The following is a 13994-nucleotide window of genomic DNA, read 5'->3' as shown; positions in this document are numbered from 1 at the left end:
AGTCCCAGGTATCTCAGTAGGACCAATTCTCCAATGCCTGCCAGATGGTGATCTTCTAACCCCTTTCTATCTTCTAGATCTAGCACCTGCAGAAGTTTGAAGCCCCAAAGAATATCCACAGAAGCTCTTATGGACAGTGGAACATGCATCTCCTCTTCATCATTAACATCTTCGAAAAATATGAGTGATCGCATCCTTGATAAGTGCGGGGTCCTTGCAGAGAAGGTGACAACTTCGTCTTCATTACTACTGTCGAGCGATAACCGCCGAATGGTGTCACACGGAAATGGACCAAAACATAATTCTGCAGCCCTTGTAGCAAAGTTCTCTTCTCTGGACATGGATCTGATGAAATCAAAAATCACACCATGAATGGTACATCCAAATGCTTGGTCATCAGTGTAGTCAAACACCGGTTGAATCAGTCTTCTACTTATAAGCTCATTGAAGAACCTCTCCCCTGTTGCCCACAAGCATTCTCTATTTGTTCTTGGGATAAATCCTTCAGCTCCCCATAACCGTATTAAACGATCTTTTTTTATGGTATAATCTTGTGGAATAAGACCAAGATACAGAAAACAAGACCTCAAAGGAAGAGATAGATCAGCAAAACTCATGTGCAGTATCTTTGTCATTCCTTTAGTGGGGGGATATTGCTTCATTGATGATATAATAGATTTCCCAAGCATCTTCAGCTCTGTTATTTCTTCAGATTTCCTGGCTAATAAGTTGGCTGCAACAATTATGGCCAATGGCATGCCATCACACATATCCAACAACATGTTACCACAAACTTCTTCAAAATCTGACACTCTTTCTCCTCGACGACCTATGCTTCTAAGAAATAAGATTTCAGAATTCTTCTTGCTAAGTGCCTCCATCTCGTAGATAAGATCGTTACGATATATTGAACAAGATTTCCCTACATCCATGATGCAAGTTGTAATCAAGACCCTACTTCCAAGGTTATTTGGCAAAGCACAATTGATAACTTTCCAAGCCCGCATACTCCATATGCCATCGACTATGATGAAGTACCTAAAAAATATAATTCAAAGTAAAGTAATTATTATCAACTACCACATCAATTCAAAGTAATTGACGTTTGAAAATACATAAAATGAATGAAATCGAACATAAAGAGGCCAAAAAGACAGATATACTGGTTCTGTAATGACTAATGATAGTTACTTACAATCAACGTAGTAGCAAATTTTCAGCTGATCTCCATTGGTATGCCGGTGTGGCTCGCCAAGAGCATAAATAAGGAGCACGGGGGATTTCCCTTGGAAAGCAAAGTGGCGGCTTCAGGAGGCAAGTGCCTTGTCAACTAAAAGGCGGTGTGTAGGGCGAAGGAGGTCGGGGCCTGGGCATCATCACCATCCTTGGGGCTCAGAGCTCGACGTTGTGTGCACGATGGCTCTGGCTGGCCTTCCACTATAGGTTGACAACAAGGTCAGGGCATTCTTTAGCGCGTCCACACCATCCACCTGGGGGACGGGAACCGGGCATCATTCTGGCATGACCCATGGAGGAACTCTTGGAGCTTCGACATGGCATACCCGGAGTTCTTCAGCCACTGCATGATAAATGGGCTCTCTATCGCCCAGGCGCTGAATGATGATTGGTGTGGATGCGGCACCTGGGAAGGAACCTGTCACTTGGAGCCATCTGTGAGCTCATCGTGCTCTGGCAACCAAAAATTCAATGCGTGGATGGCGTGGCGAGCGGAAGCGAGCAGATTTGGCCGGCGCGTCTCGGTCCATGGAGGGGCCGCGCCTGCAACCATAGGTGTTCGCTCTCAAATACAGCAAAGTTTGGCAATCTTATGCTCCTTTACTTGGTTGCGAGCAACGGCATGGCAGTGCAGCACCAGGGAATGCCGAAAAGGCCGCGGCAGTCTGAGGCGTCGTGTATGGGCGCTTATTTGGCGCTTCAGGTCGCAGATTTGATGGCCTAGTCCCCTGATCATGGTCGGCTGCTCCAGTGGATGGCGCTTGGTGTTGACTGCTTTAGTGGAGATTGGTCGGGGCTGTGGGTGGTGCAGCCAGGCGGGCTACGGTGCTCTAGTTTTTGACCAGCGGACAGATCTGCCCTTCGTGCTCCAGATCTGGTCATGTCGGCCCTGGGCCGACTGGTCTTGGTAGGGCTCTCTCCGGTAATATTGCAGTTGGGGTGAGGTGCTTTGCTGTCAGCGTCTATCCATGGTGACCACTTCGGCCAGTGGCAGCAACCTCCTTGCGGACTGCAGTGACCGTTGAAAGTTCTTTATGAGGGTTACCCTCTTCAAATCTAGTGGTTGCCTTCAGTAGTGAGATGCAATCTATAAATGACGGCTTGATGCAGAGGACATGATCGTGCAGTGGCAGCGGTGGGGTTTCTAGCCCGGTACATACAACTCTTAGGATCAGGGGCGGGCCCAGCTCAAGTCAAGGGTATTCAACTGAATACCCATTATTTTGGGAAAAATACTAGGTATATATACTATATATATTGTTCTGTATATAAGGAAAAATGAAATGGGAACACGTCCACCACAAGCCCACTACTAGCCAGTTGGCCCAGTAGCCCAACATCTATTTCCCTCGACACCACGAGTCCACGACTTGGTCGGTTGGTCCAGTAGCATCGCATGTACGCACACGTCCATCATCGCCCCAAAAAAACCTCCATCGATCGATCAGAGGCATGTATGAATGGAATGGGCACCTGTTCTAAAAAAAATGATGAATGGGCACTTGCCTCTCTTCCCCTGACCCACGCATCGACCGTTTCGTTCCCACACGAGCCGCCACTCTGCCGCCGGCTGGCCAGAGCTGTTGCCGTCGCCTCACCTGATCGAAGATCGCGCGTCGGCACAGCGCACCACCGCGATGAATCCATCCCTCGCTTCCTGCCTTTCTTCCCTTCTGAACTTCTGGTCCTTCAAGCCGACAGCGGGCAGCAGGCTGAATCAATTCAACTGCCAGAACCACAGATTGATCTATTGAAGGTATAATTGCTAATTAGAAGTACCAATCCTTCGACTTCTGAAAGTAGGATCTCTCCCCTCATGCTGATTCAAACTGAATTTCATCTATAAGTGCAGAGTACCGACACACTTTTGTTCTCGCTGTCCAGCAGGCCGCTGCATTGCTGAAGTATAGAGAGGGGTAGGGTTTGAGCTCCTATAAGTTAGTCCGACCACTTGTCTTTTATTTAATTACAGTGAAATTAGAGACTTGTTTGTGGTCAATTATGAATGTTTGACATGAAAATTTGCTATTTTTCATTTGAGTTTGTAATGTGAGAACTTTTACAAATTTTGAATTTGTTACAAGGATCATTATGTATAACGATTAGTACTCTGAAACTTGAACAATTTTACTTTTCAGGTGTAAAACATGAAGAGGAAGAACACGGATGAGGATCAGGACATCACCACTCATTTTAAAAGCATCAAGGATCGCAAAGTTATCGTGTAATGAGGTTTCTTATCATTTCTATTTCTATCCTCTACAGATCTTAGATTTCCTCATGATATGTTTAATTTTTTTTACTTAGATATGTTGAACAATACCAAAGTTATGATCAATTTTCATGAATATAATATATTATGTGATATCTTGTATATATTTTAGAACTAGTACAATATACTGCTACAATCGATTATACGCGTCAAGAGGAAGGCTATAGGCTTCCAAAAAAATTGAAATTTTGAATACACAGTCTTGAATTCCTGGGCCCGCCCCTGCTTAGGATTGTGGAAAAGTGGTGGCGATAACGCACAATTGACTCCGATGATGGTACTTCTCAAGTACCCGGTCTCGAGTTCCAGGGTAAAAATCTAGGTCTGATCCAAGTTGGCTAGACCTGGCAATGGTAATGCTTTTGCATCATTATCTGGTTGAAGGCGTTGCTCGGACATGCTCGGATTGGTTCTTTAGGGTGAAAACCTAGACTCTGGCCTTGGTGGTTGTACCCGGTGACGGTGGTGATCGAGTGCCACTCCCCTCCTGGAGGTGTTGCTGTTGAAGAAACTCGTTGTCCTTGTGGTGTCATGAGATGGTTGGTGCAAATATGGTCTTTGTTGTAGTTTGCTGATCGCAGATCGGATCGCTTCGGGGTTTCTTCTTTTTCCTCGCTTAAGCATAGCTTTGGTCTTATATGACTTTGCTATTTGCCGTTGGGTTTTTGTGTGCACGCGTTGGTGTTGGTTGTGTGCATGCTAACTATGTAGAGGCCGTATGTGTAATCATTATGTTTATATCCACTCTTTGTCAAAAAACAATAACAAAATAAAATAATATATATATATATATATGTATTTTGTTTTTAATTCTTATATTATTGATCTAAAATGTTAATGTTTCTTCATACAACCAAATCTCACTGAAATGGCAATCAATTCCCACAACAACGCGTGGGTATGATCTCTAGTATACCTAAATAGTTGATCTTCAATAATATTATTTTTCTCAATAAGCAGACACGTCACCTCACCACACATGCGAACTCACAACAAAAGAAGGGAGAAAAAATATAATTAACTAAAAATAATAAAATGTTGTTCAGTAGCCAAATTTGCCAACGAAGACAGTACTGCATATCACGTCTAGCAAATGCCTAACCGGAAATTTGACATTATGCAATCTATTTCTTTGTAAACTGATATTCACCTCAAGGCCTGCCACTGCATATTTAGAGAAAGTATGGGCTATGATGAACTTCAGGTGGACAAAATCAGGCATTGGAATGCTAAATTAATACTCCCTCCGACCCAATTTATTTGTCACACAAACGGATAAAAATGAATGTATCTACAACTAAAATACGTCTAGATACATTCATTTCTTCGACAAGTATTTCCGGATGGCGGGAATATGAAATAATGAACCTAATAATTTTGTTTTCGAATATCTGTTTTTTACCATCTCATTATTTGGAGAACCATGAATGAAGTTACAATGGTATACCATATAACAATGTAGGAGTAATTGCTAGTACCTCTTAGTGCCGAAGTATTCTTGGAGCTCAGTGATAATTTCTTCCACATCCTTAGCTTTCTCGTAGCTACGTAATTTAGCACTCCAAGGCTTTACTTGACAGAGTATATCATTTAGTATCTCCCTCATGGCAGGTCTTCTGCCAGCAGAGACGAAAGCTTGGCACTCGAACTGCCGATGAAGTTGAAGCTCCGAATAGATCTCCTTGGCAAGAGTAGTCTTACCAAGGCCTTCCATTCCGACAATAGACACCACCTTTCTCATCTCCTCCTTATCTTCTGTTAGGTGTTTGACGATCTTGTGTCTTGGGCCATCGAGAATACCACGGCAAGATTTCTCCTCGATGGGCAGTCGAGGGTTGATGGTAATTTTGCTGGGTGCAACAACATCAAGACCGGGCTCGGTGAGCACCTCCTTGAAAAGATCGCCATACCATGTGAAGCGCTCATGCGCTTCCCTGATCTCGGTCATGAAATATTGGATTTCTTTTGTGTCCGATGGATCCAACATGTCGGTCTCCAGCTTCTGATCAATCCAGTCTTCGATTTCGAAGACCAGCTCCCTGACTTGCTTCATACACACTGTGGGTACGCCGAGCTTGTCGCAGAAATCCTCCTTAAGGCTCCGCACAGCTTTCTTGAAGTTTTCTGTCAGGTCGGAAAACTCTTCTGTTGGATTGGAATGATTCTTCAGTTTTGTGAGCTTGGCCAAAAGGGAATTTATTGTCCCTGTCGAATAGCACACCAAAGGTAGACCCTCCATGATCTAGATCTCAATCTCTCTCTACTGGCCTCTCTATTTCTCTCTGTCTCTCGGTCTCGGATGTGTGGCTGTATCTATAATGAAGACTTCAAGTTCATATAAGCATATCCATAGTGATTCGCATGTGGTGACGAACCTACCTATGGGATTATTCTTCACACGTAGCGTGGGTGATGGTGTGTCCACATGTGGGAGTTGTATTTAGTGGGCGCTAATTAGAAAATGTTTACTTAACGAAGTGCAGCTGTGGACTTAGCAAGGGATATCCATCGAGTTGAAGCAATATAACGTTCTATGGGAACCATTTCTAAGATGGCCCTGAATGCATGATACATTTAAGTGCAGGTACATACCTTTCCTGGATGAAAATTCTACAAAGAATTTTGCGGGATGGTGCATGATTTATCAAAGAATCACGTATAAGGACTAGATTCCGTGCTGGCGCACACAGTTTGCTTTATGTCTCTCTCTCTCTCTCTCTCTCTCTAGGCATGATCATTTTTAATGTAGTTTACATCAGCCATCAACCTTGCTTTGGAAGGAAGTTTTGAGAAAGCAGCAAAAAAAAAGGTAAATTTTCATTACAAATACTTATTGATAACTAAATTATGTAGGAATTACAAATGCATATAAAAGAATCTATGTAGAACTCTTGCAACCGGCTAGAATTGTGATTGGCATAATACTCTCATGCTCCTTATATATGCAGTCTATCGTTCCTCTATTACTGAGTGTACATCCTGTACGCTTGATGGAAGTCATTTCCTCATAGGGTGTGAGAGGGAGATGTGCGGAGTGGAGAACAATGGAGGTCATCAGCCTGATCAAGAGCGTGATGGGGTGCATGAAGACGCTGGCTGACCTTATAGAGGAAAACATCGAGCGCAGAGACTCGCTTGCCGTTGGCCTCATTTCCATGAAGAATAATCTCCAGATACTCATCGATGTTGAAGGGCGCTTCAAGAGAAAGCAGCTGCAACTGGCACCAGGAATGCAATTGCAGCTGCAGGAGCTGGCTTTTGATATCGATGACTTCATACAAGCTCTCTGGGTTCCCGGACCATGTCGCTCCTTCTTCCTCGCTGCGGTGGGGTTAGACTCTTGTCCTCAACTTATTCAGCTCATTGGCGATTTCAAGGATCGCATCAAGAGTCTGATAGAAGAGCTGCCAAAAAGCTTTGAACCGATGCCACGACCGACCGGGGGAACTTCAACGTTGGCCAGTCCACCGTCATCGACTAGAGCTCCAATTTCTTATGCTCAAGAGGTGGATCTCGTGGGCATCCAAGCACCCAAAATGGAGATTAAGGAGCTTCTCTCGCCACACGTTGAGCCCAATCGAGGGAGACTAAGCGTCATCTCCATCATCGGATGTAGCGGCTCAGGGAAGACTGCCCTCGCAAGGACACTCTATGAAGATGATGCTGTCACCAAGGATTTCCATTACAAGGCATGGGTTGTGGCCTCCGACCACATCCCTGCGGGTATTCTAAACAAGATCCTCGAAGAAGTTATTCCTACATCACTAATTGGAAGAATCTCCCAAGCTTTGCAACGTTTTTTAAACATGATTCTCCGAGTGGTTCGTCTATCACCAGCCCCCTGGAGTACCTCCAAAGCTGTGCAACATTTCCGAAAAGACAAAAGGTCTCTCTCTCTCTCTCTCTCTCTCTCTCTCTCATATGCGTCTAGTTCAGGAAAAATAATAAAACAAGGTAAAATCTATCACACAGGATTCAAAACTAAAGAGCAAATAATGTGCTAATATTATAAGTAGGTAAAATCTCTCACATGGCTACAACTAGAGGGTTATAGATCGAAGAAACTGAATTTGTTCACGAAAAAAATACCATGTGCTAGGACACACGATCATATCTTGAAAATCATATTTAGATTTGTGTAGTTTTTACCTCTTGCAAAATATTGTTGTAGTGATTCAGACCTTTTTTATTCAAAAAGGAGGATGACCCCATGCCTCTGCATCTGGGAGATGGAGGCAGCCATTTTATTAATTATTCACAAAGACCTTAATAGTAGTACATCATCTTAGCAACATATGTCGCTACTCATATCGACTTGATGAAGGGGTGCCGATAATTTGAGTCTAGTACCAAACAAACATCGCACAAATGTCTAACATCTAAAGCCGGAAGCCCCAACCAGGCCACATACTAGAAAGAGGATCATAATAGATATTCTCTCCATTCCAATGAATAAGATGCACATGATTGTAAAATTAAAGTTTGATCATAAATTAAATCAGTCAAATATAGGTTATGTGTGATAAAATTTATACCCTTGAATTCATAATTGAAAGAAAATTTTCTCATTAATACATAGTCTTTCCGAGGTGGACACAAAAGGCCATGTAAGGCAGTTTGATCGACCGACAATGACATTCAGTTGCATAATGGTAGGTGCTTTTGCGGCCACTACCCACAACCATGTTGTATCTATAACTTCCTGATGCGCAACTTTTAGGGAGGACCACCTCGATGGATTTTTATTCATGATTAATACCTCAAAGGTACTGTGTCCATCAATTCATGGCATGGCCGCATCACTAAATAATGCTTCGAGCGGTTGCCTTTTATTTCACGCACAAGCAAGATAGCGCTTGGCCTTGTTTCTGATCCATATTTAGCACCTCTTGTCGGAACCTACAATGAAAGAGAGCGCTTAGATTGTTTTTAAACTTCTGAAATACACTTCCCCTCTGTAAGCGCCTAAATTAGCGTCGACCGTTGTAGATGCTCTTACACGATTGATGCATGACAGCCCTGGAGAGAGCCAAAGCAACTTTTATTTCACAAATTTCACTTGGAATTTGTTGAAAATAACTACAACTGGTCGGATATTCCATTTGGTTCTTGAGCTCACCTGCACATGGAATCTGGACCATACACTCCCCTCAAGATGCGGATTGCACCGTGTATTTCTTTCCACAATTCAAATGCCACCGTGCTAGTGACGCATCCACGGAAACCACCCGCTAAACTACGAGTGCACTGTTGGGAGCATCGTACCCCACTGCAACATACATATCCACATATTAAATCGACTTTCTACCAAACAGTACCTGCCACCAAAACAGCCAGGAACATGTCCCAATGCCCTCATGTACATTCCAGATATTGGGACCATGTGTGCTGGAGCACCAAATCGCCACTCCCCTGCTTTTTGTGGCCATATCTCCTGCAACTAGCAGAACAGAACTGACATCAGCATTCACAAGTATTCACATCAACATTCCGTTATGTCCAGAAGACACAACATTCAATCAAAATCCGTCACTCACTACTGCAGGTCATACCACCAGTAACTCTGGATGGCACCCATCACTAGTCCAACGTCGATGGTGTATACCACAACAGTGACGCCCCCCCCCCCTAATTAGTGAGTTTGTAGGGATTAGTAAACATATTTCATAGATTATCAACTAAATGCATCATTACAGCTTTACAACCGCCATACCTCTTGTACTCATCCCAAGGGTGTGGCATTTGATCACTCCATGTATCAGCCGCCTGCCACTGTAAGATCAAGGGATGTGCAAAGGATAAGACAAAGCCCCAACAATATCGTCGTCAGTGTCATTGTCCTCAATCTCCTCGGGGACATTGTCCTTCCTCGTGGCCTGGACAACCTCCCCCTCCTTGTCCTCAGCCTCTAGATCCATGAGAGGGCATCAATGTCCCCCATTTAAATCCAACTTCCTTTGGGCTCAAATCTGGACCAAATAGCAAGGGATTTCCCTAGGATCTGTAACTCATGCCATATACTTCCAGGCCAATCCAAGAGGTATCACTATCCGAGGCTACCCGACCTTCATTGAAACAGTTGTAATGAGGCTTTGGAGTAGTTACCTTTACTCGGTGAAAAATATATCAAGGCCATATGCATATCATGGGATGTATATGTATCAATGATACACCACCTTGAACTTTATTTCACCCTCTTAATGATGCAACGTTCAGACGACTCAAATAAACAAAAAAGATGGAAATTTACACACCGACACATATCGATTTTCGCTTGTGAGGTCTCCATCCTTTTTTTTCAATGCTTTGGGACTAATCATCTTTGAACACTAGCTAAGACAGTAGTCCCACTAATCACTCACCATTAACACCAAAACGAAATTAGGGGCTAAGATGTCCTTTCAATTTGGCAATTCGCATCCCTCGATGCACTTCATCTGATGCACACGTCTCTTTGTGTTAACACAACATAGCATGCCCAAGGTTAACCTTGACAATAAGGATACACTATATACATATATTCGAGGGGAGCGTTTTGGGCTCCCGAGCTCACATGCTCTTGCTATTTGTAACATTGATTAGAGGATGGCGATGTGAGCCAAATTCAGTTTTGAGGAAATACGACTTACACAAAGTAATACATCATGTCCTTCGAATCTCGAAGATGACTCACAGGTACCGATATCATGAGCATCTGAACTCGGCTCCAAACTGAATATCCACATATATCCTTGAATCGTTCAAACATAATAACAAAATTATATCAATCAAGCATAATGAAACAATCAAAGATAGAGTTACCATAATCAATGTTGGCATCTCATATGATCGTCAAAAGGAGGATGGAATCATGTTGGGGAGCTCACGTAATTCAAAAGATAGGGATATTGCTAAATAGTTACTTCTACGGACCTGTTGCCTCAGAAGTAGATTATTCAAGCTAAATGTTAGAATACATTTTTTTTGAGGCACCTAATCAACATTTAATCTAAACAAGGCCTCTGGGGATTGAATCTGCATCTTTTCCTCCTTCCTTTGTTATCCGCTAATGAATCTAAAGGGAAAATGCCACTTTCAATTTGAAGTTTAATTAGAAATTTAGATCAATTCACCCGTCGTTAGGTGGTCCATGATAAAGAATGAAAAACCTAAGTACAATCATTCAGACACGAAATTAGGTGGTCCATGTGCACTTTTTAGGTAGCTCGGTGTGACATTAAATATCTTGCTGTAACTTTGTCAGTTCAAGGTCATACTTGTGCCAAAAGGTTCAAAATCTCACATTCCTTGTTCAGAAAACATCTAGATCAAATTGGCTTCTAAATTTGTGATAGGTTCTTTAGGGTCCAAACTATTCACCCATCTAGAAGAAACTCAAGATGGCAATGAGGCCCCGAAAACCGCGCCCCCCCCCCCCCGGGTTTTTGCCCTATTAGGGGACGGGGATGTGCGACTTTCTATCCCCGGGGGGCTGCTCGTGGGTACATTATAAAACTCGGCATATCTCACGGGTTTAAACCCGTTTGAGTACTATCCGAACCCCAAACCCAAAACACCCGTCAAAGTACGTTTTTTTGCATGCACTGATCCATGTCGACTCAGGTGTTTCAAAGCCACAGAGTCCGAGAGGCCGAGCCCCACAATGTCGAGACCCTGGAGTACAAACCAACCCCTCGCTCAGGCCTCTCTCTCCCGCACAACACAACACCTAAACCTAAACGTAAGTCCCCCAGTCGTCGCCTGCTACTGTAATATGCCCCTGTTTTTCTTTTAAATGTTGTTGTTTCATTGACTGCTTGTGGGGACGGGTTTCCCGTGGGTTAGAAAACCCGACGGGTTTAGGGGACGAGCAAAAATTTAACCCCGCGCACGTTGACGGGGACGTGGATGGGTCTAGGCAAGCAAAACCCGGTGGGTTTCGTCCCCGTTGCCATCTTGAGAAGAAATCAATAAAAAATACTTTGAAATTAATTACACCAAAGAAGTATGAATAGCAGGACTAAGTAAACGGCAGTTGTGCAAAAGATTTTAGAAACTATTTCTGGACAAGACACGGCCACTTTTTTGCGTAAATAAAACATAATACAGATACATTTTGAATACTATATCAGTAGGCTATACTGCACAAGTACACATATATATCTTTGTACATGCTCTCATAAAAGGATATACTCATTCTCAATATTGTTAGGTACCTGGTCTTTGTTGATGACGTGGAGCGAGTGACACCATGGAAGGACATAAGTAATGCATTCCGCGGAAATGTCATGGACAGCAGAATAATTTTGAGCACAATCGTTCCATCCGTCGCCAGGGCGCGAAGCTGTGGCAGACCTGGCAGTTATATGTACACAATGAAAGGTCTGGACGAAGAAAATTCAAGAAGACTATTCCGGGCAAAGTTCTGGCAAGATGATGCCTACTCAGCCGAAGATGAATTTGACTTGCGCGACAATGATGTTGATATCATCACCAAAAAGTGTGATGGCCTACCAATGGCGCTGATCAGTACAGCTAAATATTTGCGTCAGAAAGGACCAGATCCGACAATTAAAGATTTTAAGCAAGTGAGCCAAGAACTTCGTGACTGCCTGGCATGTCGTGAGACCTCCTCTGAGGATTTCTCAGCATTTGCGGAAATGAGAAGGGCGCTTGTTGAACCCTACGAGAACCTCAAACATGGTGAGAAGGAATGCTTACTTTATGTAAGCATATTATCCCATGGTCATCAGACAACCACCAATTCCCTAGTCAGAAGATTAATAGCTGAAGGATTGCTTCCTAGAGATGACGATGTAGCCAAAGATCAACAGTTGATTGTTGGAGATGTCCGCGAGTGTTTGAGGAAATTGATGGACCATAGTATGATTGAGCCCGTTCCCATTCGCAACTATACCAACGTTGCCAAGAGGTGCCGAGTGCATAGTATAATGCTCGAGTTTACCATCAAGATAGCAGTGTCCAGAAACTTCACGAGTCTGATTCACGAGGACAAGGCTCTGCATAGCAGAACCGGCAAAGTCCGCCGGCTCACTGTTCAGTCCAGCTCCCTTGTACGAGGCACCACACGTCCAGAGGGAATGGATTTGTCTGTTCTCAGGTCCTTGGCAATATTCAATAGTAGAATTCTGGATTTTGAGGAATGCAAGCTGGTGAGAATCTTGGACCTCGAAGGTTGCACTGGGCTTACAAAGGAGGTTCTTGGTAACATATGTGGGTTGCTGCTTCTCAGGTTTCTCAGCCTCAGAAATTCAGATACCAAGGAGCTTCCCGAAAATGTGAAGGAGCTCCAATGTTTAGAGACGCTGGACACTCGGGGCACAGTGGTGGAAAAATTGCCTGTGGAAGTCATCATGCTCCCACGGATTGCCTACCTGTTTGGTAAGTTTGAGCTAACCAACGTGGACAACAAAAACAGAGACAAGGTTGCCAAGTTTTTTTCAGAAAAGAGAAGTCAACTGCACACTCTTGGTGGAATATCTGTCCACAAGACACCATGTTTAGAGATTGTTGTAGATGTAGTACAACACGCCACAAAGCTGAAGAAGGTAAAGGTGTGGTACAAGGAAGCTCCGAGCAGCACAGTTCCTGCCACTTCTATACCAGAACCAATCCCTGGTGATAGGAATCTGGTTCACACTGGTCTGGAATCCACTCTTAAGAAGCGTTCTATCGATTCGGATCCTTCTATGGATCTCGACTCTGTGTCTGTTGATTTCAATGGTGTCCCAAATGCCTTTTTGGATTTTCTCAAGACCGGCGGCACTATAAGTGCCATCAAACTTCGTCAAGGATTGGGAAGCCTGCCTAAGCCTGCCGAGTTAAAACAGGTGAGTAATCTCAAGAAGCTGCACCTCTTCTCAACTGGTCGCAAGAGCGAGGAATTGTCAGAGCTGCAGCACTTGCATTGCCTGCAATATCTCAAGCTCGCAGAGGATGTTGATGGATTATGGAATCACGTCTTCCATGTGAAAGCTGGTGGATTCGAAAGCCTCGTCTGGCTGTGCTTTCAGTCGTCAAAGCTCCCGCCTATACTGATCGACGAAGGAGCTATGAACCTTCTGGGTTCTCTTGAGCTGCTTTGTCCAGTACTTCGTGGAGTCTCGGGCATAACACATCTGTCAAACCTCAGTGAGCTGATACTCCACCGTTATGCTACTGATGATACAGTGAAAGGATGGAAAAAATTCGTAGAGGGACACATCAACAGGCCATATGTGGAGAAGAAACATGCATAGTTGTTCTTGAAGTTCTCTATAAATTTATGGCGTGCCGCGTGACAACTCATGGATCTTCCTCGGGGCCTCTACTTGCGTGTCTTCCTCTACTCAGGTTGGATTGATCCATCAATCTGGGTTTTAATTACCTTCCAGCATATTTATTCATAAAAAAATTGTACTTTGATCTTTGAGTAATGCGATATGTACCTCCGGAAACAGGGTAATTGTGTTTGTAAACTATATCATGCTGGTTAATGACTACTCTA

General features: G+C 43.7%; 1 protein-coding gene across 1 annotated transcript; it reads left to right on the top strand.

Annotated features, from left to right (window-relative positions):
- The first annotated feature begins 6440 nt into the window (after nt 1-6440).
- LOC125532589 (disease resistance protein RGA4-like) lies at nt 6441-13994 on the top strand. The gene is made up of 2 exons (XM_048696617.1): nt 6441-7394; nt 11700-13994. The coding sequence occupies exons 1-2, from the start codon at nt 6553-6555 to the stop codon at nt 13744-13746; spliced, it is 2889 nt and encodes a 962-aa protein (XP_048552574.1). The 5' UTR covers nt 6441-6552; the 3' UTR covers nt 13747-13994.

The sequence above is a fragment of the Triticum urartu genome, chromosome 1 (assembly GCF_003073215.2).
Source record: "Triticum urartu cultivar G1812 chromosome 1, Tu2.1, whole genome shotgun sequence".
NCBI classification, from domain to species: Eukaryota; Viridiplantae; Streptophyta; class Magnoliopsida; order Poales; family Poaceae; genus Triticum; species Triticum urartu.
Note: the sequence above shows the minus strand (reverse complement) of the source record. Positions and strands in the feature narration are given on the sequence as shown.

Bases quoted from the DNA above. Each gene is read 5' to 3' on its own strand.
- LOC125532589 (XM_048696617.1), top strand. From the start codon at position 6,553: ATGGAGGTCATCAGCCTGATCAAGAGCGTGATGGGGTGCATGAAGACG. The intron at 7,395-11,699 runs GTCTCTCTCTCT...CAATATTGTTAG, and splicing joins CATTTCCGAAAAGACAAAAG to GTACCTGGTCTTTGTTGATG.